The 25,511-nt window shown below is 40.0% G+C and overlaps 1 protein-coding gene across 1 annotated transcript in view; it reads left to right on the forward strand.

The window, feature by feature from the left end:
- Nucleotides 1-25,511, forward strand: part of zgc:110366 (uncharacterized protein LOC550476 homolog) — a 160,914-nt gene that overhangs the window by 117,447 nt on the left and 17,956 nt on the right. The window contains 3 exon segments of the mRNA XM_063063934.1: nt 2,421-2,512; nt 16,651-16,833; nt 23,954-24,013. Coding sequence (XP_062920004.1) covers nt 2,421-2,512; nt 16,651-16,833; nt 23,954-24,013 — 335 coding nt within the window.

Here is a 25,511-nt window from a genome sequence, read left to right on the forward strand (position 1 = left end):
TGTTGTTTGTTGTCTATATCAGTGATCTAGATGATAATGTGGTAAATTGGATCAGCAAGTTTGCTGATGACACTAAGATTGAAAGCGTTGTGGACAGCAAGGAAGGCTTTCAAAGCTTGCAGAGGGATCCGGACCAACTGGAAAAATGGGCCAGAAAATGGCAGATGGAATTTACTGCAGACAAGTGTAAGGTGTTGCATTTTGGAAGGACAAATTAAGGTAGGGCATACACAGTAAATGATAGGGCACTGAGGAGTGCAGAGGAACAAAGAGATCTGGGAGTTCAGATACATAATTCCCTGAAAGTGGTGTCACAGGTAGACAGGGTTGTAAAGAAGGCTTTTGGCCTGGCATTCATAAATCAAAGTATTGAGTATAGGAGTTGGGATGTTATGGGGAGGTTGTATAAGACATTGGTGAGGCCAAATTTGGAGTATTGTGTACAGATCTGGTCACCTAACTATAGGAAGGATATCAGTAAGATTGAAAGAGTGCAGAGAAGATTTACTAGGATGTTGCCGGGTCTTCAGGAGTTGAGTTACAGGGAAAGATTGAACAGGTTAGTACTTTATTCCTTGGAGCGTGGAAGAATGAGGGGAAATTTAGTAGAGGTTTACAAAATTATGAGGAGTATAGACAGAGTAAATGTGAATAGGCTCTTTCCACTTAGATTAAGAGAGATAAACATGAGAGGACATGGCTTTAGGGTGAAAGGAGAAGGGTTTTGGGGGAAACATTAGGGGGAACTTGTTCACTCAGAGAGTGGTGGGAGTGTGGAATGAGCTGCCATCTGACATGGTAAATGTGGGCTCACTCTTATGTTTTAAGAATAAATTGGATAGGTACGTGGATGGGAGAGGTCTGGAGGGTTATGGACTGGATGCAGGTCAATGGGACTAGTGGAATAATGTTTCGGCACAGACTAGAAGGACCAAATGGCCTGTTTTCTGTGCTGTAGTGTTCTATGGTTCTAAAGACTTGCAGATGAAATGTTACTTATAGGGCCACTAAGAATCCCAACATACTGGTTTTCAATTAAAGAAAACTTTTATTCTGGAAAGCAGAGCAATGTGGACAGAAGCCAGATCCACTGACTATCCAGGTTATTCCAAAAAGCAATTAAACTAAACACTAACATGGATAAAGAAAGATAAATACATGAATGCTATATAATAATGATTATGCAGTGATACAAAACATATTTATTTTAAACTGGAAAGTGGTGACAATACCCAGCAGGTCAGTTAGGTCTCAAAGTGAGAAATAGGTTAATTGTTTGAATGAAAATCACCAACAGGTCTGAAACATTAATTTGTTTTTCTCTTCAGGATACTGACAGTGTGTTTTCCCTTTTAATTTCAGATTTACAGTGTTAATTATGTACCACCTTACTTGAAGATTTTAAACTAAGCTTTGCTAAGAACACCACTTCAAGCATTAGGAATTTTTGACGTAATTTTTAATGTTGGCCAGTAAATTGTCATATTCAGTGTTCAATCAGTATAATAAAATTTACATTGTACTTCTGCAAAGTAAATTGTACACGAGATGCAAAACCTCAAGCTATCTCTCAGTAGCAGCTTTAGGTTTTTCAGCAGAAGAAACATCAAAGTTTCCTCTACATATCTATGCTAGAGACTGAGATTTTCTCAATTGCTATTTTACTGAATGCACAAACATGTGGTTTATTTTGCTACTTGAGAAGAAACTGCCTTTTCAATGTGTTATCTGTTATTTGTTGATACTACTGATACATTTGCATTCTCAAATCTTATTCTTTTTAAATTAACCATTGCAGTACAACCATTCATTAACATCAGCAAAATAGCTTTTGTAACAAATTGTTGGAATAAGATGTAACTTTGGACCCATTACTCTAGATTAGTACTAAAGGTAATATTGTGTATACTTTTAAGTCATTGATCAGTACATGTATTATTAAGACATTACTTATTGCATTTTATTCTCCATAAATCGTACCATCATAAAGACAATAGAATAGTCCTTGTTGAGAACTATGTCCTTGCCTGTGACCCTCTTATACGTTTCAGTTGCCTACAAATTTGGCAAGCAACTCAACAGTTTCCTTCTTTTGATGCTGACGCATTTCTAATTGTTTTTTCACTTATGCCTCATTAGATTTTCCCAGCACTAGACTTGAAGCTTTTATTCACTAGGGAGTTGCAGTATGTGAGCATTAGAAAACTGTTTCCTTATAAGGTTTGATGGAACAGACATGTAAGATATGTTATCTAGTTCAAACTTTCAATAATGGAGTTCCTGGTCTTCTCTGAACATTTGTTTCATCCAACCACTTGTGCCTCCACTCCTTTATCATCCTGAGAAGTATTCTAAATTCAGGATATCCTCTGATGCGTAACTTAGTATCTGTTATTGTTGTCTCTCATTGCTTTTTGTAGGGATATGTCGATCCATAGGAGTGAGCAATTTCCTCATTTCTCATTTAGAGCAGCTGAAGGAAGACTGTGACATCATCCCACATGTCAATCAGGTGAGAGTCTTATGCATGAGCATATGCATGCATAGAAAGAAAGGAAGTTTGGTCATCCTACAAATCACGTACAGTACAACTTGTTTTATTACACCTAATTTCTTGTCTTGATTAAAATTTTTCATGAACATGGAAAGATTCTCAAATAAAGCTACAAAATACTTATCCCTTCCTAAATCTTGATTGTTCAGCCTTACTATATTGTTCTCTTAGGGCACAGTTTGAAAAGGATCTTCTGAAAACAATACTACCCAGAATCTACATTGTGAATCCCGGACCCAACCAATTCCCATGAGTATTAGAAAATGTAATTTAGCCACCACTGCACAGTGACTTAGCTTAGTGGCCAGATACGTTTTGGGAGCACAAAATAATCTGCAGATGCTGTTGTCAAAGGAACACTCACAATGCACTGGAGGAACTCAGCAGGTCAGTCAGTATCAGTTGAAAAGATTATTCGACGTTTTGGGCCAAAACCCTTCGTTTTGGGAAACCATGGCTCTCTGCCAACCCTGTTAAATAGAAGTATATTCAAAGACAACGTGTTAACTAATCCTGCGATGTTATTTCTGAAATATTTTGTCCGTAGTTTCAGACTATCATGGTGATTAAAGTTAAATTGTCATATAATTCTTTCAGAAGAGGTATAACTTCACCTATTTTGAGCTTCATTGCCAGATTGATGAGTTCAAAGTCAAGGTTATTGTCAAGTGCAATGAAAAACTTATTTGCAGCAGAATCATAGCATCATATACAGTCCTTATAAAAAGTAGTCCCCCACCACCACCCTGGAAGTTTTCATGTTTTATTGTTTTACAACATTAAATCACAGTGGATTTAATTTGGCTTTTTTGACACTGATCAACAGAAAAAGATTTTTGTGTCAAAGTGAAGGCAGATCTCTACAATGTGATCTAAATTAATTACAAATATAAAACACAAAATAAATTAATGCATAAGTATTCACCACCTTCAAGTGCACCTTTGGCAGCAATTACAGCCTTGAGTCTGTGTGGATAGGTCTCTATCGTCTTTGCACATCTGGACACTGCAATTTTTCCCCATTCTTCTTTACAGAACTGCGCATGCTCTATCAGATTGTTTGGGAACAGCTTCTTTTCAACTGTGAGAAGACTGCTGAACGGATCCTGACCCGGATCTGGGCTGTACCCTCCAAATATCCGGACCTACCTCTCTGTTTTTTTGTACTACCTTACTTCCCATTTTTCTATTTTCTATTTATGATTTATAATTTATATGTTTAATATTTACTAATTTTAACTGTTTTTAATATTTTAATATTTAATATTTGTAATCCAGGGAGTGTGAAGTGCAGAATCAAATATCGCTGTGATGATTGTACGTTCTAGTACCAATTGTTTGGCGGCAATAAATTATGAAGATTGCATGGGGATCATGTGTGAACAACACTTTTCAAGTCCAGCCACAAATTCTCAAATGGATTTAGATCTGGACTGTGACTTGGCCACTCCAGGATATTAACATTGTTGTTTTTAAGCCATTCCTGTGTAGCTTTGGCTTTACGCTTGGGGTCATTGTCTACATAAGGACATAAGGAATAGGAGCAGGAGTAGGCCATCTGGCCCATCGAGCCTGTCCTGCTGTTCAATAAGATCATTGCTGATCTGTCTGTAAACTCAGCTCCATCTACCTGCCTTTTCCCCATAATCCTTAATTCCCCTACTATGTAAAAACCTATCTAACTGTATCTTAAATATATTTGGTGAAGAAGCCTCAACTACTTCCCTGGGCAGAGAATTCCACAGATTCACCACTCTCTGGGAAAAACAGTTTCTCCTCATCTCCATCCTAAATCTTCTCCCCTGAATCTTGAGGCAATGTTCCCTAGTTCTAGTCTCACCTACCAATGGAAACAATTTTCCTACTTCTATCTTATCTATCCCTTTCAAAATTTTGTATGTTTCTATAAGATCCTCTCCCATTCTTCTGAATTCCAGAGAGTATAGACCCAGATGACTCAATCTCTCCTCGTAGGTTAACCTCTTCATCTCTGCAATCAACCTGGTGAACTTCCTCTGCACTGTCTCCAAAACCAGTATATCCTTCCTCAAGTATGGAGACCAGAACTGCACACGGTACTCCAGATGCGGTCTCACCAGTACCCTGTATAGTTGCAGCATGACCTCCCTGGTCTTGAATTCAATCCCTCTAGCAATGAAGGCCAATATTCCGTTTGCCATCTTAATAACCTCTTGTACCTGCAAACTAACTTTTTGCGATTCATGAACAAGCACTCCCAAGTCCCTCTGCACAACAACATGCTGCGATCTTTCACCATTTAAATAATAATCTGCTCTTCTATTATTCCTTCCAAAGTGGATGATCTCGCATTTACCAACGTTGTATTCCATCTGCCAGACCTTGGCCCAATCACTTAACCTATCTATATCCCTCTGTAAACTCTCCACATCCTCTGTACAGTTTGCCTTTCTACTCAGTTTCGTGTCATCAGCAAATTTTGCCACTCAGTCCCCTCTTCCAAATCATCAGTAGCTGGTAAACAAATATTTTCCCAAGTTACAGTTCACTTGCGGACTGGATCAGGTTTTCCTCCAGGATTTCCCTGTATTTTGCTGCATTCATTTTACCATCTACCTTCACAAGTCTTCCAGGGCCTCCTGCAGTGAAGCATCTGCATAGCATGATGCAGCCACCACTATGTTTCACGAAAGGGATGGCGTCACTGAAGCTTGAAACTCCTCCAGAGTTGTCATAGGTTACTTGGTAGCCTCTCTCACTAGTCCCTTTCTTGCACAGTCAGTCAGTTTTAGAGGAAGGCCTGCTCTTGGCAGATTTACAGCTGTGCCATGTTCTTTCCATTTCTTGATGATTAACTTAACTGTACTCCAAGGGATATTCAGCTATTTGGAAATTTTCTTGTATCCATGTCCTGACCTCTGTTTTTCAATAACCTTTTCACGGAATTGCTTAGAGTGTTCTTTTGTTCTCATGGTGTAGTTTTTGCCAGAATACTGACTCACCAGCAGTTGGACCTTCTAGATACAGGTGTATTTTTACTATAATCAATTGAAACACCTTGACTGCACACTGTGATCTATATTTAAGTAATTATGTGACTTCTTTGTAGAGATCTTTTTTTCACTTTGACATGAAAGAATCTTTTCTTGTTGATCAGTGTCAAAAAAGCCAAATTAAATCCTCTGTGATTCAATGTTGTAAGACAGTAAAACATGAAAACTTCCGGGGGCGGGGGTGAATGCTCTTTATAGGCACTGTAAGCAGCATTCACAAGAAAACAAATAAGCATAATTTATACACATCTTTTTACAAGAAAAGACAATTAGAACAAAACAAACAAGTCCATTTTAGTGGAAAATGATCATAGTGTTGATAAACTGTAACGATTTTGGTTTTGCTGCCTGGTTCTAGATGTTAATTAGGGGTAATCAGGGAGCATGTGCTTTGTATAGCCCTGGAGTTTTACATATTGTAATGTTGTTCAACTTCAGTGCCATTGTGAATTAGGAGTACTGTATTGCAGAAGTTCTGTCCTTGCATTCAAAAGTCCTGAAGAATAAAATGCAATAACTGGACATGACTGGGATATATGGCACCAATAAAGATAGATACAATGTAATTTAAATAAAAGGGCCCTGCTCAATGCATTAAAGTAGCCAAAACAGTTAAATCACCATTGAATAGAGTTTACTGTGATGGATAGAGAGTTCAGTTAATTATTTATGTTGCGTGGCTAGCCATTTGAAATGTAAACTGTGAATGTTGAGGGAATCCCAGTTTCCTGTTTGTTTTTTTTATTTGTGTTCTATTTACGAGACCTTACTTTCTCATATATAAAATTTCACTTCAAAGATGTATGGTCACTGCTGAACAGTTGGAAGATGCAATCAGAGTTGTTGTTTGCCAAGTTTATATAATTAACACAATAATTTTACAATTTTACAATTCTCCGTGCAACCTATAATCCGCACAGTCCTACTATCTCCTGCTACTAGAGGCAATTTATATCGGTCAATTAAGCTACCAAACTGCTCATCTTTGGGATGCAGGAGGGATCTGGAGCACTTGGAGAAACTCACGTGGTCATAGGGAGTTCACCTCTTGTTCTGCAAATTCGATGCAGACTGCACCAGAGGTCAGGATTGAACATAGGTTGCTGGTGCAGGGGTCCCCTCATGTGAACTCTCCACTCCATAATCTATTTGTAACTTATCTGCACCTTTTGTCATGGTCCGGTCTGTTAACTACTCATTTCAGTTAATTTCCTTTTCCCCTTGTTCCACTGGGCTCCTTGATTAGGGCACCAGATCTTCATCCGAACTGGTAGAATAAAAACCCCGGCTTACAGCTACTTGGGGCTGGTCCATTACCCTAGCCAGGGCGGCGATGAATGTTCCGAGCCGCCAAGAATAAGGGACCGTCTTCCGAGCTGCCAAGAATAAGGGACTGTCTTCTGAGCCGCCAAGAATAAGCGACCGTCTTCATGATCTTCTCCATGTCAAGATACGTATTGTCTGTTGTTATTTGTTTTTGTCGTCTCGTGTCCAGCTGAGTATTGCCGGCCATCTTGCCGCTGCTCCAAGCCGGGATGCAAGTGGTCTGTCGTTGTTCTGTTTTGTAGGCTCCGAGCCCCAGTCCAAGTCAAGGCTCCGTGTCCAGTCCAAGTCAAGGCTTCGTGTCCAGTCAAAGCTTCGTGTCTAGGTCATGTCCAAGTCTGTCCCCGTGTCCAAGTCATGTCCTAGTCCGTCCCCGTAGCAAGTCTCTGTGCCTATGTCCTGCACTTGGGTCCGCACCCTATGACCCATTGCAACACCTTTAACTTTTGCTTTCTCAGTTCATTGGTTCCAGTATAATCTGACATGTGCCTGGCCTGGATCAGATGTGCTGCCAAGAGTTCTATTTCTAATCTCACTAACAAGATACAAAAAGTAGAGTGGAATCTCTGTCTTCTACTTTTCTGCAAACTGGTTGATCTAGAATTTGCCTGGTATTTTTGGTATGGTAGTGGACTGTGGAACTTTACTGAATGGGATCTCATGGATAGGTGGATGAAATGAACCACAATAATTAGACTTCTATATCTGCACAAAAATAACTCAGGAAAGATGACTCAAACATGGATTACAAAGGAAATCAGAGATTAGTTCTAAAGAGGAGATGTGCAAAGTTGCCAGGGAAAGCAGCAGGCCTGTGGATTGGGACCAGCTTAGAATTCCGTAAGGGAAGCAAAAAGGATTATAATGAAGGAAGAGGATGAAGAGAACATGAAAACTGACAGTAAAAGCTTCCATACATTTGTGAAGAGCACAAGGTTAGCAAAGACAAATGCAGATCCCCAATTGTGAGAAAGAGGAAATTACTATCTTGGAAACAAGAAATGTCAGTTCTGCGTCCACAAAGGAGGACTCTATTTAACCTCTCACATGCATTATGCAACCAAGGGTCTGATGAAAAGAGAAACTGCAGGAAAGGGACAGCCTGTAGACATGGTGTGTTTGGGCATAAGACCATAAAATATAGGAGCAGAATTAGGCCATTTAGCCCTTTGAGTCTGCTCCGCCATTTCATCATGGCTGATCCATTTTCTCTTTCATCCCCAATCTCCTGCCTTCTCCCATATCCCTTCATGCCACGATCATTCAAGAATCTATCAACCTCTGCCTTAAATATATCCAATGATTTGGCCTCCACAACTGCCTGTGGCAATAAATCCACAGATTTACCACTCTCTGGCTAAAGAAATTCCTCCTCATCTCTATTCTGAAAGGGTACCCCTTTATTCTGAGGCTGCATCATCTGGTCTTAGACTGTCCCAGCATAGGAAAATCTTCTCCACATCCACTCTGTCGAAGCCTTTCAACATTTGATAGACTTCAGTGAGGTCACCCTTCACTCTTCTGAATTTCAGTGAGTAGAGGTACAGAGCCATCAAATGTATCTCATAAAACAAGCCTTTCAATCCTGGAATCATTTTCGTGAACCTCCTTTGAACCCTCTCCAAAGTCAGCACATCTTTTCTTAGATAAAGGTTTCAAAACTGCTCACAATACTCCAAGTGAGGCCTCACCAATGCTTTATAAAGCCTCAACATTACATCCTTGCTTTTATATTTTAGTCCTCTCAAAATGAATGCTAACATTGCATTTATCTTCCTCACCACTGACTCAACCTGCAAATTAACGTTTGGGGAATCCTACATGAGGACCCCCAAGTCCCTTTGCACCTCAGATTTTTGAATTTTCCCTCCATTTAGAAAATAGTCTATGTTTTTATTTCCTCTACTAAAGTGCATGACCATACACTTCTTGACACTATATTCCATCTGCCATTTCTTTGCTCATTTGACGAATCTGTCCAAGTCCTTCTGCAGCCTCTCTACTTCCTCAAAACTACCTGCCCCTCTTTGTATTGTCCGCAAACTTGGCCACAAAGCCATTAATTCCATCATCCAAATCATTGACATATAACGTAAAAAGAAGCAGTCTCAACACAGACCCCGGTGGAAACAGAAAAGGCGCCCTTTATTCCCACTATTTGCCTTCTGCCATTCAGCCAATGCTTTATTCATGCCAGTATCTTTCCTGCAATACCATAGGCTCTTCACTTGTTAAGCAGCCTCATATATGGCACGTTGTTAAAGGCCTTCTGAAAATCCCAGTATACCACATCTACCAACTCTCCTGTGTCTCCCCTGCTTGTTATTTCTTCAAAGAACTCCAGCAGATTTGTCAGGCAAGCTTTTCCCTTAAGGAAACTATGCTGATTACAGCCCATTATGTGCCTCCAAGTACCCCAAAACATTCAGAAGGTTTTATGATAAGGTCTCAAATTTATGGAATTTGGGTAATATATTGGGGAGTTGTAATAAACAGGACCTTTTTCTCGACTGCAGTTAGTGATTAGTAGGACACTCAGAGCTTGGGACCCAGCAGTTTTCAATATACCACACTGATGTGGATGAGGGAATTAAATATAACACCTTTGCTTGCAAATTTAAATGGACTGGGGTTTGTGCATTATAAGGAAGATGCAAGAAGCTCCAATGTGCTTTAAGCAAACTTGGGTAAGTGGGTAAATGCGTAAATGCATAGCAGATGCAGTAGTGTGATTCTTTCTGTGGTTATCCACTTTGGCTGTAAAAACATCGTTAGATTACTATCTGAATGGTGTGAGATTGGGAGGGGTGCAACAAGATCATACACCAATCACTAAAATCAAGCGTATAAACAGTCTTCTTACTTCTTGCAGCACCTGAATGCTTGGTCTTTCTTTGCAAAAAAGATCTAAGTACAGGAGCATGGATTATCCTTGCTAGTAGTGCACAATACTTTGATGAGGTCCTTTAAGGAGCTTTGTCTGCTGTTACGCTGTTTTTGTGAGGAAGGATTTTTTGTGGGCGTGTAGAAGAACAATAAAGTTTATTGGCCTGATTCTCGTCTCGGTTGATGTTTTAAGAGAGGTTGGATCAACTGGGCCTCTATTCACTGGATCACTGGAGTTTATAAGAATGAGAGATGACCTCGTAGAAACCCATAAAATTCTAACAAGAGAATGTTGTTTCAGAGAAGCTGGAATCCAGAAAAGGGAATCACAGTCATAAGGTACAGGCTACCCATTTTTAAACCTCCTGAGGTCATGAGCAATTGCTTCACTCAGAGGTTGTGGAGGGTATGAATTTTGTACCACAAGAGATAATAGAGGCTTCTTCAAGAACTTCCTCAAGAAAGAGGCTGATTTTTTTTCTTAATGTTAAAGAAATCAAGAAGTATGGAAAGAAAACAGCAGCAGGGCACTGAAGTAAATGATTACCATATCCAACAGAAGAGCGGGCCTGAAAGCCCAAATGACTTATTCTTGCTCCTAAGTTATGTTTTAAATGTGATAAGATTTTCTGCTCCACTACTTTCAGGCAAAGCATTCCAAACCCTAACTACAACTGGGTGAAAATTTCTTTTCTAATCTCTTTACCAATCACCCTTTGTCTTTGTCCCTGCTTGTTGACCTCTCTCCTTCAGGAAATTGTTTCTTCCTGTTCAGACTTCTTATGGCTTTGCACACCTCAATTATATCTCCCATCAGTCCCCTTGGTTCCAAAGAAAACAACCCCAGTCTAGACAGTCTCTCTGAAAAACTAAAATTGTCAAAATTCAGCAATGCCCGATCAGTTGCACCCATGGAAAACCTTCTGCCGCTTTCTCTGTTTGGAGCATCCATTGGCAAGTATCTTCTATATGTTAACTTTTAATTGCTATTTCTAAGGACGTTATAGGGCCTCTAGCTCTAGGTTCACTGGATGCTGCTGGACATAGTTCTAACACATCTCAAAATAATTTTAAAAGAACACTTTTTGAAGGAGATAGTTTAGGTACTTTGTAAACAAGCATTTTCTGTTATGTTAACCTGAAACAGCAGACAATATATTCTCCAATGGCAATCAGTTACTGGTAAGTACTCCACCCGTTTCCTTTTCCTCTCAGTGACTCACTCTAACAGACTTGGGGTACATTAGAGCGTATATTATATCTCAGCAACTGTGAGAAAGAACTATTACATTTGTCCTTATTCTGTCATAATAATGACTGTCCAGAATAGTAACTGTTAGCAACCACTTTGTAGACTGATTAACAGTAAACCATTGTTAATTTACTGTGGTACGACACAGGGGATTCATAAACAAGTAATCATCAAGTGGAGTTAGCTCATATTTTAAAGTCACATTTTGTTATATTTATATACATTCTTAAGTTCACAACTAACAATGAGAACTATGTCTGCGGTTATTACACCTCCAAGCTTATAGTCATCCTAAATAATAACACAGCTTGCACCTCTGTAGTTTTAAAAATATGATAAAACATTACAAGGCATGCATAGGAGTACTAAAATTTGATAAAGTAAGGAAATGTTTCCAGCTTTACTTACAACATAGCAGGAGGCCATCTGGCCCCTCAAGTCTACACTGATTCATGAGGCAAATTCGTGCTCTTGCTGTATATTCTCTCCATATTCCATCAATAAATCACAGATTCTACCACCCACTTATACACTCGGGCCACTTTACACTGGTCCATTAACAGACCAACCCACACTCCTTAGTAATGTGGGAGGAAGCCGGAGCAGCGTTTATGGGGAGGACATCTCCACATGGTCAGCACCAGACTGTTACAGTTATGATGCAGAAATATACTATTTCTGCAGTTGTGCTGGCCAGATACTGGAACAAATTACCTCAAGTACTCTATCAAGGACATGGATTTTAAAAGGCATCTAGAATGAGCATAGAGAGGAACAGAGGTTGGGAAGGGAAGGCCAAACTTTAGATCTTGGCGGTGGAAGATGTTGCCTTCAATGGTGCAATGGTCAAAATCACAGATGTGCAAGATGCCAGGATTGGATCAGCACAGATACAGTATCTTGGAAGACTGGGGAAGTTAACAGAAACAGGGACGAAAGAGGCTATGAAGGGTTTTGAAAACAAGAAAGAAACCAGAGGCCCATGAGCCAGTCACTATCAGAGGATCAGAGAAGCAAGTTTAAATTCCTGTTACTATTTACTATGTTACTATTTCAGAGGCCCAGCACATAAGTACAATTACAAAGAAAGAATGGTAGAGCCTCTAGTTTTTTAGCAGTTTGCGGAGATTCACCAAGACGTCTAAAAACTTTGACAAACTTCTACAGATGTGGAGTGGAGAGTATATTGACTTGCTGCATCACAGCCTAGTACAAAAACCCTAATGCCATTGAATGGAAAATCCTACAAAATGTAGTGGATATGGCCCAGTCCATCTCAGGAAAATCCCTCCCCACCATTGAGCACATGTAGATGAAACACTGTCACGGTAAAGCAGCATCCATCATCAGGGACCCCTAGCACCCTGGACATGCTCTCTTCTCCCTACTGCCATCAGGAAGAAGGTACAAGTGCCTCAGGACTCGCACCACCGGGTTCAGGAACAGTTACTAACCCTCAACCATCAGGCTCTTGAATAAGGGGATAACTTCATTTGCCCCCATCATTGAAATGTTCCCACAACCTATGGGCTCACTTTCAAGGACTCTTCATCTTATGTTCTCAATATTCATTGCTTATTTCTTTATATTATTGTTTCTTTTTGCATTTGCAGTTTGTTGCCTCCTGCTCTCTGGCTGATCGCCCCAGTTGGGCAGTCTTTCATTGATTCTGTTACAGTCACTATTCTATGGCTCTGTTGAGTATGTCCAGAAGAAAATGAATCTCCCATATGGACATATATGGACTCTGATGATAAAATTTACCTTCGACTTTGAGATGTTTAAATGAGGTGTTCCTGTTGAATGAGGAGCAATGAAACTCGGTGCAAGGTACCCCATGGCTGCAAAGTAATCATTTGCGCTTAACATCTATATTTGGGACTACAGTCAGATTGATCAGATCTACATCCTTATCCAAGTAGTAAAGCTTAACCAGCAGTCCTTAAAATGTCCATTAGAGTTGAACAATGGATAAGTTTCTGACATTTTATTGTCTGCCATACCAAGCCAGAAGGGAAGGTGTTCCTTTTGTAACTCCTTGTAGAAACCAATCACTACCAGACTGCACTGCACTCCACTGTGGAGCCCCACCTTATCCATCCCCAATCTACCACAGAATTTTTAAAAATAGAAAGTAATCTCGTGCTTACATAATATAATTACAGTAACCAGGTGACAAAAGAAAAACAAGTTATAATTGTGGGTATTTATAACCAGACGAAGATAAATATGAGAATCGGTTTTTGAGTAAGAGTAAACAGATTTGTGGCTGGGACAGGATAGATGTATCATTTCAGAAGTGGACATCCATGAGATGTTGTCGACGGATTGCAACAGCAAAACTATATTCTGCGATAATCCATAACCTCAGAGCTTTGTTCTACCTCACTCTATCACAACGATCATGCTAGAGGCTGGCCTTGATGCAACCAAAACTGCCATGGAGCATGCCAAGTGCAGTATTAGAGATAGTTATCAATGAAATACCCGTATGATGATGCCATAATGTGTGCATTAAACAGCAAAACAACTAGTAGTCTCACAACCAATGGATCACATTAAAGTTCTTCTACAGTACTGTTACATCCAGCTGCGAATGGCAGTGAATCAATTAAAGAGCTAACAGATAAAAGTGACACTAAGAATATATTTATCTGCATTTGCAACTGACATTCAAGAATATGCTGAAGCTTTTGTAATCATCCTCAGCCAGCAGTGCCAGGTGCATAAACCATTTAAGTCTCCTCATGAGGTGCCCACCATCATAGGAAGCAACTCAACACTTTTTGTCAGGGCAACTTGGGTTGTTTCTTTTAGAACAGATAAGGTAGGAAGAAATTTAATTGAGGTGTGTACAATAATGAAGACCTTATACAGAGTAAACAGTGGCAAAGTCAGAAACTCTGAACATACTTATAAAGCATTTGGACTTACACTGAAACAATGGGCCAAATGACCTACTGCATGTCCTAATTTTTCTTTGATCCATAAAGTGGTTAATTTTTTGGAATTATTTCTTTGTTTACTCTGTTGACCCATAACTTCACAATGCTGTTTCAACATACCCTGAACAATTCAGCTTTTTAGAGAATTAAATTCATTTAGCAATTAGTCTGCATCCTGCTGATTTCTTCTGACCTAGTGCTAAAAAATTTCAAGTATCTGACAGTCTGCAAACTACCCTAGCCAAAATCTAACCTCCAAATGACCAGACATCCCTTTGACAACAAATAACTTTATGGCCTGTGAAAACTACTGTGCTTCTACAGAGTTGAAATATATCATGGAATAACACTGCAGTTGTCATAAAACAATTTTAACACCTCACCTCTAAGCAAAACAATGAGTAAATCCTCATGTCATAAGGAATACAGACAGAAACCCAATCTAGGCATATTTTATGAAGGATTTAGGAATACAGCTACATAAGATATGCCCCACAGTGTTTATTATTAATAGTAAAACATAAACTAAGTTAATACTACTGGAGAACAAAGTATTTTAACATAGTCTCTGGCAACTAATTTTACAATTTTACAATTGACAACATAAGAGTATGCAGTGGTGGGAAATAGACCATCAAACTTATCGAACATAGAACAGTACATACCTTTTAGCCCATGATATTATGCCGACCTTTTAACCTACTCCAAGATCAATATAACCTTTTCCTCCTACATAGCCCAACCTTTTTCTCTCATCCATGTGCCTATCTCAGGGTTTCTTAAATGTCCCTAATGTGTCTGCCTCTACCACCACCCCCACCTGTGCTTTCAACCTTTCCATTAGGCTTGCTCTCTAATCCATGGAGTATTCTGACAAATCTCCTCTGCACCATCTCGAAAGCTTCCACATCCTTCCTACTATGAGGTCATCAGAACTGAATACAATGTTCCAAATGTGGTTTTATAATGCTGCAAGCATTACTTTGTGGCTGTTGAATTCAGACCCCCAACTAATGAAGGCCAACATATCATATGCCTTCTTAACCATCCTAACAACATGCGTGGCAACTTTGAGGGCTTGGTGTGCCATCATAGAGGAATGCAGAAAAGAATAAATTCAAGATGCCAAATTGAGACAAAACCTTTGACAATTTCAAGTATTTTTCCAGTTCTCCAAGTTTTGATCCTGATGTCCCATTGAAATTGCAGTCATAATACTGGGAAAGTTATTGTCTTGGATGGGTCTGCTTTGTGAACTCTTTTCCTTCTGGTAATTGTTTCTCCATGCTACTTTTTGTTCTGTTTCTTGCCTGCATTTGGCCCTTAAGCCTGATTAGCACTAAGTGAAAGCTGAATATTGGCCAGATTATTGTTGTCTGAGTGTACAATGTGTTCTGTAGAAGAGGAACAGGATATTTTTTGGCAAAGCAGTCCAATTCAATGGTGTTACAAATTCTAGCATGTGTGATTTAGCTGCTCAGGTCAGAAATACATTAAACTGTTAAACATACAAATACTGTTGTTTAGTTAGGAATACATACCCTACACAAACTTAAAAAGGTATTGTGTTAATTACGGAAAACTAAAATGCATGTTCATTAAAATAACAAGGAGCTCCTTTCAGTGAAGTAAATGAATGGATGCTCAATAACAATAGAAGCTTCATTCGCCCAAATGATTTCCCCCCAAATTTTAGGATTGAAATGATTGTGAAATTGTCAGCATTCACTTTGTATTGCATAGTAAAACCAACAGAAAAAAAGATACTGTTACTTTAAGACACAAATCCCAAAGCTTGTGGATGAAAAGACAATGCAGGCTTAAAAAGAGCGGACAGTCTGATAGATATGATGATGATGAAGAAAGTATTAGTGTAGAGGTGGGAGAAGGTGGGGTAGGAAGATGGTGAGACTTGTAAATCATGTGATCCCTGTTCCTCTTCAGGACCACCATTAGAAATTGCAGTTAATAGTCTGAGCAGCTGCTAGCAGACATTGCCATCCACCTGATAGGATTGAAGCAAATAAGACAAACAGATAAAAGCCAAATTGGGGGGAAAAAACAGAAAAGCAGCAACTTAAAAACAGCATGATAAATAAGAACAATATACTTGGCTCTCAATAAAAGGAGTCTGTAGAGTATATGGTTGTTGAATCATTGTAGTTTGTAAATGTAAAATATATTTCATGGTTTATACCTTAGTTGGTTTTGTCTTACATTTGTCATGATCAAAGTAAAAGCTATTCTACCCACTAATTTGATCTTGCATTTTACTTCAAGTTTGTGATGCATATCTAAGGTTAACAACATACTCCATTTGAGCTAAGGCAAGTTACTACTTCATGGGCAAAAACAAGAGTGAACTCATGACCAAATGTGAATACAGTCTGTCAGTCAGTGACAGAATAATGGTCCAAAACCAAAGACGCAAACATTAGACTGTCAATCTATAACTTGACTGCACCCAGTAAAGTGAAAATGTAACAAAAACAAATAAATAAAAACCTTTTTAATTAATATGGTTGTGTTGGATTTTGTCATTTTTATTATACAGTACTTAAATTTAGTGCAACATTTAATAAAAATGTTTAATCCATAGACTTGAGATTTGGTTTGTGATTGCACTAATGATTTTCATTCCTTTGGTGTGTTAAACAGGTTGAATATCATCCTTTCCACAAGCCCCAGGAGCTGGTGGACTACTGCAGAAGCCAAGGAATCGTTTTTGAAGGATACTGCCCTCTGGCTAGAGGCTTGGCTTTGTCACACCCTAATATCATTGAAAAGGCAGAGAAATATCACTGTACACCTGCTCAAATCTGTATACGTTGGAGCATACAAGTAAGGCCAGATTCATGCTGTTCTTTGGAAAAAATAGTTTAGAGATTTGTTATTTATCAAGCTTGCAAAAGCAAATATTTAGTAGTTATTCAAAACACACAAGAAAATTAGTGATAATACTGTTTTTAAGTAGTTTCTCCTTAAAGTGAAACTTTTCCCCAGGGCCTGATGGTCTGAATCCCACGGTAGTTAAGGAGGTGGCTCTAGAAATCGTGGACGCATTGGTAATCATTTTCCAATGTTCTATAGATTCAGGATCAGTTCCTGTGGATTGGAGGGTAGCTAGTGTTATCCCACTTTTTAAGAAAGGAGGGAGAGAGAAAACAGGCAATTATAGACCAGTTAGTCTGACATCATTGGTGGGGAAGATGCTGGAATCAATTATAAAAGATGAAATAACGGCATATAGCAGTAGCAGGATAGGTCCAAATCAGCATGGATTTACGAAGGGGAAATCATGCTTGACTAATCTTCTGGAATTTTTTGAGAATGTAACTTTAAAAATGGACATGGGAAAGCCAGTGGATGTAGTGTACCTGGACTTTCAGAAAGCCTTTGATAAGGTCCCACATAGGAGGTTAGTGGGCAAAATTAGAGCAAACGGTATTTGGGGTAGGGTACTGACATGGATAGAAAATTGGTTGGCAGACAGGAAACAAAGAGTAGGGATTAATGGGTCCTTTTCAGAATGGCAGGCAGTGACTAGTGGGGTACAGCCAGGCTCAGTGCTGGGACCACAGCTATTTACAATAAACATTAATGATTTAGATGAAGGGATTAAAAGTAACATTAGAAAATTTGCAGATGACACAAAGCTGGGTGGCAGTGTGAAATGTGAGGAGGATGTTATGAGAATGCAGGGTGACTTGGAAAGGCTGGGTGAGTGGGCAGATGCAGTTTAACGTGGATAAATGTGAGGTTATCTACTTTGGTGGCAAGAACAGGAAGGCAAATTACTATCTGAATGGTATCAAGTTAGGAAAAGGGGAAGTACAACGAGATCTAGGTGTTCTTGTACATCAGTCACTGAAAGCAAGCATGCAAGTACAGCAGGCAGTGAAGAAAGCTAATGGCATGTTGGCCTTCATAACAAGGGGAGTTGAGTATAGGAACAAAGAGGTCCTTCTGCAGTTGTACAGGGCCCTGGTGAGACCACACCTGGAGTATTGTGTACAGTTTTGGTCTCCAAATTTGAGGAAGGACATTCTAACTATTGAGGGAGTGCAGCGTAGGTTCACGAGGTTAATTCCTGGGATGGCGGGACTGTCATATGTTGAAAGATTGGAGCGACTGGGCTTGTATACACTGGAATTTAGAAGGATGAGAGGGGATCTGATTGAAACATATAAGATTATTAAGGGATTGGACAAGCTAGAGGCAGGAAGCATGTTCCTGATGTTGGGGGAGTCCAGAACCAGAGGCACAGTTTAAGAATAAGGGGAAGACCATTTAGAACGGAGTTGAGGAAAAACTTTTTCACACAGAGGGTTGTGGTTCTGTGGAATGCTCTGCCTCAGAAGGCAATGGAGGCCAATTCTCTGGATTCTTTCAAGAAAGAGTTAGATAGAGCTCTTAAAGATAGCGGAGTGAAGGGATATGGGGAGAAGGCAGGAAAAGGGTACTGATTGTGGATGATCAGCCATGATCACAGTGAATGGTGGTGCTGGCTCGAAGGGCTGAATGGCCTACTCCTGCACCTATTGTCTATGGTCTATTAAAGTGGTCACACGAAAATTTACATTAAGACTGAGAGTGCTGTTATCAATACCAAGTTGGTTCCAGATCAAAGATATGGGTTGATACCTGATTGCCTGTTATTTTCAAAATATTATTATTGGGATTATGCACATATTAATATCTGGGATTTTAACTCAAACCTACATGGGAAAAAAGCCCCATATATCTGCTGATTCTAAGGACCAACATGTAATTAATTTGGACTAACTTGCCTCATTTTATTATGAGTAAGTGCCAAAGGAAACAAAATAGTCTATAATTACACTAAATTGGTAGTTTCACTTAGAGCTTCAGAAAAACAGGCATTAGAGTGGTGAATGCAGATATTATATACTGTTATTTATAACCGAGTATGTTGTTTCACTGCTACTGTATATCTGAGCAAGCATAACTAACACTGGATATCACTCTTAAAATCTATCCTTCAGCATTTTCATGATAAAAAAGTGAATTCACTAAAAAAAAGAATCATTTTGAAAAAAATTGCCCCCAACGAATAATATACTGAAATTGTTTGTTAAACTCCATTCCCAATAATGTTCTGAGTTAGTCACTTCATTTAAAAAAAGCTTACTCATGTCTACTTCAGTTGATTTTCTCTTAATGAGTGACCACGTTCTGAATGTTTAGTGGAATTTCATAATTAAGAGTTGATCAGCGGTGAGCAGCAGTCCACATGAGCAAGGTCCTATTCTTCTCTTTTGTGATTGTTAATTTGTGCAGGAGATCAGAAGTTACAGTGCAAATTGGCCAGTGTAAAATGGGAATACAGTGGATTCTGGTTAATTGAGCCATCAATTAATTGGGGCAGCCATTTATTTGGGACAACTCTTAAAGAACAAAAACTAATTGAGAAAATAGTCCGGATTCCCTTCATTTATTTGGGATGCTATCCTTATAGAGGGATCAGAAGTGGAGAGAGTGAGCAGCTTCAACTTCCTGGGTGTCAAGATCTTTGAGGATCTAACCTGGTCCCAACACATTGATGTAGTTATAAAGAAGGCAAGGCAGCGGCTTTACTTTATTTGGAGTTAGCAGAGATTTGTCATGTCAACAAGTACACTCAAAAACTTCTATAGTTGTACCGTGGAGAACATTTTGACAGGCTGCATGACTGTCTGGTATGGAGGGGCTGCCACACAGGACTGAAAGAAGCTGCAGAAGGTTGTAAATCTAGTCAGCTCCATCTTGGGTACTAGCCTACAAAGTACCCAGGACATCTTTCGGGAGCAGTGTCTCAGAAAGGCAGTGTCCATTATTAAGGACCTCCTACACCCAGGGCATGCCCTTTTCTCACTGTTACCATCATCTAGGGCAGTGGTCCCCAACCACCAGGCCGTGGACCGGTACCAGACCGCAAAGCATGTGCTACTGGGCCGCATGGAACCGATATGAGTCAACTGCACCTTTCCTCATTCCGTCACGCCCACTGCTGAACTTGAACGCACGTGAGGTCATTACCCACACGAGGACATCAGTTGGTCATTAACCTACAACTACTCGATGAGTGAAAAACAAATGTTGCTTGAGAGTTTCTTTGGAAGAGATGGCAGGGGAGATAAAAGGCCTAACAATGATGATAATGCGGAGACAGCTGGTGCCGAGACTGCAAAAACAAAGAAAGCTTCCTTCAACAGAAAATATGACGAGTCGTACATAAAATATGGCTTTATTGTGACCAGTGACTTGCACGCTCCAAGCCCCCTGTGTGTGATATGTGGAGACAAGCTGTCTAATGAGGCAGTGAAGCCCTCAAAACTGCTTCAGCACCTTGAGTCCAAGCACCTGCACTTAAAGACAAACCCATTGAGTTTTTTGAGTGGAAAAAATGTGATCAAGCGGGACAGAAGCAAGTGCAGAGAGCCACCACCTCCACAAATGCTGCTGCTCTGAGAGCATCGTACTTAGTGGCTAGCCGTATTGCTAAGGCTAAGAAGCCTTTCACTGTTGGTGAAGAATTGTGCCGTGAACTGCTGGGAGAAGTTGCAGCTAACAAGGTGGCACAGGTTTCTCTTTCAGCTGCCACAGTTTCAAGGAGAATCGATGACATAGTGGAAGACATCAAAGCACAGCTGTTGGAACGGCTTATTGAGTCTGGTTTCACTACCCAAGTCAAAGAGGTTGCTCCTGAATGCCAGTCTACACACTGTGTTACACCCAGGGAAATGCTGGCTAGCCGAAAACTGTCACCTGATCTTAACAGTGTATTGAGTGACGTTGTTGAAGTTATCAATCACATCAAAGCAAAGGCCCTTAACTCACGTCTGTTTGAGCAGCTTTGCGAGGAAATGGATCAGAGCACAAACGCCTTCTCTTACACACTGAAGTCAGGTGGCTATCAAGGGGGAGAGCCCTGGCCAGGGTTTTTGAGTTAAGAGAGCAGCTACAGAGATTTCTTTCAGGAAAAAACTCACCACTGGCAGCACACTTCAGTGACGAGTGGATAGCAAAACTCGCTTATCTGTGTGACATCTTCAACCTGCTGAATGAACTCAATTTGTCACTTCAGGGGAGAATGACAACTGTCTTCAAGTTGGCAGATAAAGTGTCTGCTTTCAAAGCCAAACTGGAACTGTGGGGATGGCGAGTGGACATGGGCATATTTGACATGTTCCCAACATTAGCTGGGAATTTGGGAGAGACTGAGGCTCACAGCTGGTGCGCGATCACCTATCTTCGCTGTCGACAGAATTCGAGCGTTACTTCCCAACCGTAAATGACCCAAGCTGTGCAAAGGAATGACCCAGTTGTGAACGTTCCTGGTGAATCATCCATGTCAGCGCGGGAAGAAGATCAATTCCTTGAGCTCGCAAATGACGGTGGGCTGAAAAGTATGTTTGACATACCATCTCTGCCGGCATTCTGGATCAAAGTCAAGGCTGAATATCCTGAGATAGCCACAAATGCGCTGAAAACTTTGCTTCCATTTCCGACATCATATTTCTGCGAAGTGGAGTTTTCTGCAATGAATGCAATGAAAGCTAAATTGCGGAATAGACTGGACATAAGGAACTCCCTTATGACTTATAATTGACTTACCACTATATCCACGCGAGGAAAATATGCATTGTGTGTTAAATATTAAATTCGTTAGATAAACCCTTTCAGAATCAAAATTGAGTGTATTAGCCACTTATAGTGACTTATAGTTGACTTATCATCTATATTCCGGTCATGATTAACAACCCCGCTGGTTGGCCGGTCCGCAGTGCAAAAAAGGTTGGGGACCCCTGAGCTAGGAGGTACAGAAGCCTGAAGGCACACACTCAGTGATTCAGGAACAGCTTCTTCCCTCTGCCATCCGATTCCTAAATAGACATTGAATCCTTGGACACTGTCTCACTTTTTTTAATATACAGTAATTCTGTTTTTGCACATTTTTAAAATCTATTCAATATACGTAATTGATTTACTTGTTTATTTATTATTATTAGTTTTATTTTATTTATTGTTTTTTCTCTCTGCTAGATTATGTATTGCATTGAACTGCTGCTGCTAAGTTAACAAATTTCACATCACATGCTGGTGATAATAAACCTGATTCTGATTCTGATTAATTGTGACAGGAGACTATTGCTGAATAGTTTATAACCAGCATCATCCGTATGTACGTGTGTGGCCATTAGACAATACACTGTCAGTTATGTGTGTTTATGTTCAAAAGGCAGTGACCTTTGTCACTAATAGTTGGTGAGAAATAAGTAGTAAGGCTATTCAGAACTGGCTTGCTCCCTGTTGATTCAACATTCAGAGTTGGAAATGCCAGTAACAGCCAGGAGTGAAAATGAAGCAATTTCACTACTTCAAAAAGTTAGGAATTATGAAGAATTTTAAGGTATCAACGATCATCTTGGATGTTCCCTTTGGTCCTCACTGGAAACTCAGCTCTCCCCTGTGGCTCCAAGTAGCTGTTCACATGTGATAGCGACCACTGGGCTAAACCAGGTGAGGGTAGCCAGTGGGTCTCATACCCTGGTAAGTTAGGGACATGCTATCCTAGAAAGTGAAATCAGCTCCGGCAAACTGGATAGATGAGATCTACAGTGAGTTCCAATAGCCATGAAGGCAATTCCACAACACTATGTGGAGAGCAAGGGCACGAAGAAACAGAAAAAGTCATGGTTATCCACTGCAACCAGGGAAGAACCCCAGTTGTGATGTCTACTCATACCACTGGACTCAGACTTCTGAGGTCAAGAGAGTGGAACTGCCCCAGTGCAATAGATTTTCCACTTTAAAATCTCCCCCACACAGGTTGGCTGGCTGTCCTCATCAGATACAATTGACAACCACCATAGTAATGGTAGTGTTCTAATTTGTTCTGTATTTCATTTAAATGCATAGTTTGTTCCTCAGTTAAATGATAGTTTGTTTTATTTTATATATCTTCTGAACAATTTCCACGAAACTTCAACTAATTGGAGCAGCCGCTTAATTGGGCCAAATGTTCTGGTCCCGATGTGTCCTAATTAACCAAAATCCACTGTACTTTCAGCATAGTTTCTCAATGTTTTAGAAATCTGATGGGTTGACTAGTGCAAAAATCAAACACTATTTGTTATAAAAGAGGGTATAGCAATTAATTGAAGAACACAAATGATATATTTTAAAATTTTCTTTCCTAGATTGTTAAAAGTCATAAAGTCGTAGCAATAAAGTATGCATTTCCTGTGCATGCATAATGTCCAGCAACACTAAGCTGTTGTACCAGTATGTTGTACTCAATTTCAAATCCAAATCTTTATTTTCAGTTTATCATTGGAAGATTAAAGCTAAATACAAAATCCAGTCACTTAGACTCAATAGATTGAAATCAGCTGCTCCAAGTGGAGCATTTCCATGAATGTTTTCGAACAGCCCAGCTATATACAACTGATGTTATAGGTTGTTTACCCTTCTGTATGTAGTTTGACAGTTCCAAGCAGGAACAACCCCATGATTTTAAATTCACTGGATTGCAAATGGTTCAAGGTGAATATCTGTGCATGTGACTTAACCTCACGTTATACATGTTTTTATGGATGATAATTGGAGGAAGACCATGACCCAGTTTGCCCATTACTGCCCACCCCATACTCCCCCAAACTTGCACACATTGCTGGCCCTGACACAGCATCCATATTGTTGATCCCTCACAGGAGTATTGATAATAAAATTTTTAACTTAATAAACACATTTTAGAAAGCAAAACTCCATTTATCCAAAATCCACCATCATTGTTTTTTGTCCTGTTTTGGTAACAGGGAGAAGTTTTCTTTTAATGAAATTGAAAAGCAGAAGTATTCCTTTCAAAACTGCTCACTGAGGCTTGAGTTTAAAGTCAACATTTTTGAATGATTAACTATTTTCCTTTAGTAATTAACTATATTATTTTCTAATCAAGAATGGAATTGTGACCATTCCAAAATCCACAAAGAAGGAAAGGATTTGGGAAAACTGCCAGGTAAGTTTTTTAATTATTCTGTTTTCTTACTTTACCTTAATTCTGTACTATAGACCCTTCGGTAGCATTTCCCAAATGAAAGGTTAATCTTCCTTCATCTTTGGAGGTTAAGATCCAACAAGCTGTACCTCTTAAGAAGCATGGAGGTGTAAATGAATTGATAGAAAGGTTCATTGCTATTCTTTGTTGTCGCAATTGCATCAAATAGTTTTAGAACAATTGGCAGACCTCTCTAATATCACTGACGATTGAATCATTGGCATATAATTTTAGCAAAATGAATCATCGATACCATACAGCCCTCATTGGTGGGGGAGAAGCTCCGTTCAATGCCAACTGGCACCTCCATTGTATCCTGGATAATGGACTATCTGACTGGGAGACCACGGTATGTACTGCACCAGAGCTGTGTGTCAAACATGACTATAAATAGCACTGGACCCCCACAGGGGACTTTAGTGGCTCCCTTCCTGTTCACCCTGTATACCTCGGACTTTAGATACAACACTAAGTTATGTCATCTGCAGAAATTCTCTGATGACTCAGCCATAGTTGGGTGTATTAAAGAAGGACAAGAGGATGAATACAGGGCCCTGGTGGAGGACTTTGTCAAATGCTGCAAGCTGAATCATCTGCAGCTGGACAGTAGTAAGACAGTAGTGCTTTAGGAAGACCAAGCCTGCATTGCTCCCTGTTGCTATTGATGGTGAGGACATGGATGTGGTGAGGACCTACAAGTACTTAGGGGTGCACCTGGATGACAGACTTGAGGGGAGCACCAGCTCAGAGGCTATGTACAAGAAGGGCCAGAGTCACCTCTACTTCCTGAGGAGACTGAGGTCTTTTGGAGTATGAAGGCTTCTCCTTCACATGTTCTACAAGTCTGTTGTTGTCAGTGCAATCTTCTTTGCAGTGGTGCGCCGGGGCAATGGCATCAACACAGGTGATGCCAACAGGCTCAATAAACAGATTAGAAAGGCTGGCTTTGTTACTGGAGTTAAACTGGACACATTGGAGGCTGTGGTAGAACAAAGGACCCTACGGAAAATCCTGGCAATTTTGGACAACATTTCTCACCCTCTGCATGGCACCTTGGCTGAACAGAGGAGCACTTTTATTAATAGACTAAGATGACTGCGCTGCTCCAAAGAGCGTTATATGAGGTCATTCTTACCCTCGGCCATTAGGCTTTATAATGAATCAACCAATAGCTGTGGAAGTGATGACCCCCTCCTGTAAGACTGTTTGTAGTAACTTATTTTTTATTCTTTCTACTTCTTTTCTAATATTTCTGTCTGTGCAATTGTAATGCTCCTGTGACACTGTAATTTCCTTTGAGATCAATAAAGTATCTATCTATCTGTAGTAAAGTGTGGCGCATAGCCAAGTGGTTAGGACGTTGGGCTCACGATCTGAAGGCTGTGGGCTTGAGTCTCGGCCAAGGCAGTGTGTTGTGTCTTTGAGCAAGGCACTTAACCACACACTGCTCCAGTCCACC

The sequence above is a fragment of the Mobula hypostoma genome, chromosome 12 (assembly GCF_963921235.1).
Source record: "Mobula hypostoma chromosome 12, sMobHyp1.1, whole genome shotgun sequence".
In the NCBI taxonomy this organism is placed as follows: Eukaryota; Metazoa; Chordata; class Chondrichthyes; order Myliobatiformes; family Myliobatidae; genus Mobula; species Mobula hypostoma.